The sequence below is a fragment of the Alnus glutinosa genome, chromosome 10 (assembly GCF_958979055.1).
Source record: "Alnus glutinosa chromosome 10, dhAlnGlut1.1, whole genome shotgun sequence".
NCBI classification, from domain to species: domain Eukaryota; kingdom Viridiplantae; phylum Streptophyta; class Magnoliopsida; order Fagales; family Betulaceae; genus Alnus; species Alnus glutinosa.
The window spans coordinates 4,130,649-4,135,000 of NC_084895.1; the positions used below are offsets into that span (position 1 = coordinate 4,130,649).

General features: G+C 32.7%; 1 protein-coding gene across 1 annotated transcript; it reads left to right on the top strand.

The window, feature by feature from the left end:
• The first annotated feature begins 219 nt into the window (after window positions 1–219).
• Window positions 220–3,325, top strand: LOC133880359 (inactive protein RESTRICTED TEV MOVEMENT 2-like). Its single transcript, XM_062319315.1, has 3 exons — window positions 220–519; window positions 1,662–2,032; window positions 2,654–3,325. The coding sequence occupies exons 1-3, from the start codon at window positions 381–383 to the stop codon at window positions 3,194–3,196; spliced, it is 1,053 nt and encodes a 350-aa protein (XP_062175299.1). The 5' UTR covers window positions 220–380; the 3' UTR covers window positions 3,197–3,325.
• Window positions 3,326–4,352: the final 1,027 nt, after the last annotated feature.

The following is a 4,352-nucleotide window of genomic DNA, read 5'->3' on the forward strand; positions in this document are numbered from 1 at the left end:
TTTTGGCTTGGGTGTACATGAATAAACCTAGTGACGCACGCCTTGAAAAAGTGTAGAGACCAAACAAAGAACTATTTTGCTGGGTAAACAAGGAACTCTTGCCTTTATTTGTAGAAGAAGTTATACCATCCATGATTTGGAGACAATTGAACCCCCCATAAAACATCACAACCTCAAAGCAACCGACAAAGGAAGAATATATAGTCCCATAAAATCGCAACAAAACCAATTCACCCAAAAAGGAATAGTTTCATTGATAAGGAAACTCAAAGCCGCCAACATTTGATCTCAAAAGGGTAACATCTATATATAAAAGCATCATAGTTGGTCTGCAAATAAAGGAAAACAAACAAGTTGAAACATAAAATTAAGCAACATAAATGGCAATGAGGCAGCGATCTGGAGGAGTTACGGCTACCCTTCCACGGCAATCTACCAGTCTCTTACATGAGGATTTCCAGCCAAGGTCAGAGAGGAAGGAAGAAGCAGCCGCTACTGTTATACTTGTTCATCTTCCTGGTGTGTTTAATATTATACCTTTTAACTCATCTATTAATTCATTTGTCAATTTAATTAGGTGTTTTTTTCTTCAACTTCTTTCGATTAAATCAATTAAACTGACATGCATGCATGTATTCCAAATGCCTGTAATTCTCGCATGCATTTCGTCACGTGTCAATTTAATAGACTGAGTTGGAGTCTAGAAAAAACTCTTTCAACCGAGTTTGAAAAAAAAAATTTTTTAAAAAAAAAAAGGAAGAAGAAGATGAAGAAGAAAGAAAGAAAGAAGAAAAGTTGTCCAATTAAGAATAGCTTTGGTGCTTAAGTTTAGGCTTATATAATCTCCTTTCATTAGGAAAACTAGGCCAGGAAATGAAAGTGGGTTAAGGTCAGTTTGGGTTTGAGATTTTAAAATATGCGATTTAAAAAGAGAAATTTTAAAACGTGCGATTTTTTTTTTTTTTTTTTTTAAAAAAAAGAAAGCAATATTTAACTATTTCGTAAAATCGCAATTTAGTCTTTAAAAATGCAACCCATTACCTGACGTTTGAAAATGCAGATTTTTCTACGTTTCAAAACGCAGTTTTTTTTTTAAAACCGCTTCCAAACAATATATTTTTTACGATTTGGTTTAAAATCGCATTTTTGGTTTGCGAAATCATAATAACAAATGCACTCTAATCATTTAAAAGGTTCCTTCTATCTTTATCAATTTTTAGATGTTACTTGACTTGTATACTTATTTGGTAGTTTGAATCAATAGAGATGCTTAACTTGTTTAGAGTTTATTTGAGTTTTTTTATTTCAAAACGTGCAATTTAAGAATATAAATTTTAAATGATATGAAAACTCGATATTTAAAAACTCAGTTAAACATTAGTAAAATCACAGTTTGGTCTTTAAAATTATAGTTTAGCTTTTAAAATCATGCATTTTTTAAAAACACATCCACTTGCCAACGATTTGAAAACACAAATTTTACTATGTTTTCAAATTACAAATTTTTAAAAACGTGCTCTCAAACGATTTATATTTTACGATTATGTTTAAAATTGAACCTTTTATCTGCAAAATCATAGTGCCAAAATGTATTCTAAATGTATGGTTATCAAATTTTTAAATGTTACTTGACTCAATAAATAACCCTTTTGCCTTTTCAGACTTTGTGAAGGAGAGAATAAAAATCTCATATGTGCAATCCTCTCGTATCTTAAGGGTTAGTGGAGAGCGACCACTAAACGACAATAGATGGAGCCGTTTCGAGCAAACTTTTTCGGTTCCAGAAAATTGTGACGCTGATAAAATTCGAGGCTTATTTCAGCAAGGAATTCTCACAATCACAATGCCCAAGAAGATCATTGCACAAGTTTGTCTAGCTGAAGAACCTAAAACAATCCAAAAAGCTACAACCAATCCAAAGCCTCAAGAGGTTCAGAAGGAGATTCCTCCTCCTAACCCTACTTCAGCTATAACAACAGACCAGAAAGCTCCGAGCCCTCCGAAGTCTATGGCAGAGCCAACGCTTCAAAAGGTTCTATTAAATCATCATCTATACTCTAATACCATGTTAAATCACCACTTATTCTGAAATTTAATTATTTAATCAATGATTTAACAATCTATGGAGGAGATTCATCCTAAGGCTATTTTCGCTAAAACAGCCCAAAGCCTTGGGAAAGCTGTCACCGAGCCAAATGTGCCGTTAAATCATCACTCATCCTTAAAGCTTAAGCTTTACGCGTAAAATATTTAATCGATAAACTGTAGAGTCAGGGCTTGAAACTCATGAGTTTTGCTTTAATATCATATTAAGGGTCTGTTCGGGATTGCGTTAAAAAGCTTAAAAAGTACTCTTAGTATATAGAAAACCATGCAAAGCAAAATCTGGTCTGTTTGGTAAAAACCTCAAAAATTACTTCTTTGACTTTTTTACTCTAAAAAAAATGTTAAAACACACTTTTTGGAAAATCATGAAAATGAAGCTTTTTTCTCAAAAGCTCTTTTTTACTATAAAAGTTCTATTTTCCAACACAATTCCAAACATGCTCTAAATTACTACTTATTCCAAAAGGTTAAAATGAAAAAAAAAAAAAAAATAAAATAAAATAAAATAAAATAAGTAAATTTAATCATTTAATCAATATTTTAACAGGTGCAGAAGGTTGTAGAAGTCATTCATTCCACCGTCATAAAAGAAAGTCAAAGGGTTGTGAAGACTGATCATTCTCTAAGCCCTCAGAAAGCCACCATCGAGCCTAAAGCCCAAAAGGGTGAAGATGCAACTCCTCCAAAAGCTGCTTCAACAACAGACACACAAAAGCAAATGAACAATATTGATCAAAAGTCCATCGAAATGAAGGATGCATTGATGAAGGAAATTGGGAAGGCTGAGAATTTGATGGAAAGGAATATGGTTAAGGGAAAGGAAAGTGTAAAGAATATCGCAGAGTCATCAATGGTTGAAATGGAGAAGAAAGAGAGATCTACAGAGGACTTTATTGCTGAGAAAGGAAAGGGAATAAAGACTGTAATGGAGTCTGCTCAGGAGAAAGTGAAGGATCTAAGAAGCAGGAGGCTGAATGAGGAAGAGAGGCTGACACTAGTAAATGTTGGTGCAGTAGTTCTGGTGATTGTGGCACTTGGAGTTGGAGCTTATCTCTTCCGCCATAGCTCCTCTGTAAAAGATGAAAACTAGTTCTAGCTGTAACAGTCATTTCATGTGTTAACATAAGCATTGAATATCTGTAATTTTATAAATTATATATGATATATCTATATATAATATATACACACACACTAATACTTTGACATGTTCTGTCTTTAATGGTGTTATATATGCTCCTGCATGTTTCGTGTTCTCAATACAATCATTTTAAATTATCATTTATCCCACAAAAGAAAACATAATGCGGATCGAAATAAAAGAAAATAAGGAACAAAGATTATATGACCTACGTTTATATAATAAAGTCCAAAGAGATATATTTTGCTTTTATTCTTTGATCATTTTAAAATACAGAAGACTCCTATTTATAAGAGAATTGAGATAGATAAGTACTATCAAACCTGATTACAATAAATCCTATAAAAAGTAAGTAGTGTACAATATCATTTTAATATATTTCTTTCAATATAAGAAATATATTCTCTTGTTAAATTTTAAAGTGTATTTTTTAGAATCCACAGTTATTAATTTTCTTTTTTGTTTTGAGTGATGTAGTGAGGAACTTATATATGTAGTTTTAAAGGGGGACTCATTTGCACATGATGGATGACACATATCATTCTCTTATTCTCTTAGCCTTCCCACCTTGCCACCTTCTATCTTGGCCATCTAACCATAACTAATCTTATTCAACCCACTTTATTTTTCAATACAACCTTACATCTTCCCAAGGAACATTATTATCATTTCATATACAAATTCGTTGTTCTTCCTTGGTCACATGAAAAGTCATGCTTATCTTCTTATTTAAGTGTGAGAATACTCTAAAACCTATCCCTAACCCTTATATATACCCTAGGCATGCTTCCAAGTCTCTTATTCCATCATATCTCACCAAAACCTTCTTTTATCTTGTGCAAATGTGGTCCAACCCAAGTTTTTTCTATTGCTATATTATTTCATAAATAAGAAGTACATTTCTCATTTAGTTTTGATATTTCTTCTACTTTTGGTTGTGAGTCCTTGGGCAAGTGTAACATTGTTGCACTATGGCGTGCTGTCGCGAGCACCCAAAAATAAAACCTTACTTCTAAAAATATAAATGTAGTAGTGCAAGTAAGGGTCGATCCCACGGAGAATAATTAGCCAAATTTTATGCTACGTGAACAAGGATGGGGGGTTTTGA

Coding starts and splice junctions, on each gene's coding strand:
- LOC133880359 (XM_062319315.1), top strand. CDS start 381: ATGGCAATGAGGCAGCGATCTGGAGGAGTTACGGCTACCCTTCCACGG. Junction 520..1,661: donor TATACTTGTTCATCTTCCTG/GTGTGTTTAATA, acceptor TTGCCTTTTCAG/ACTTTGTGAAGGAGAGAATA. Junction 2,033..2,653: donor CAGAGCCAACGCTTCAAAAG/GTTCTATTAAAT, acceptor ATATTTTAACAG/GTGCAGAAGGTTGTAGAAGT.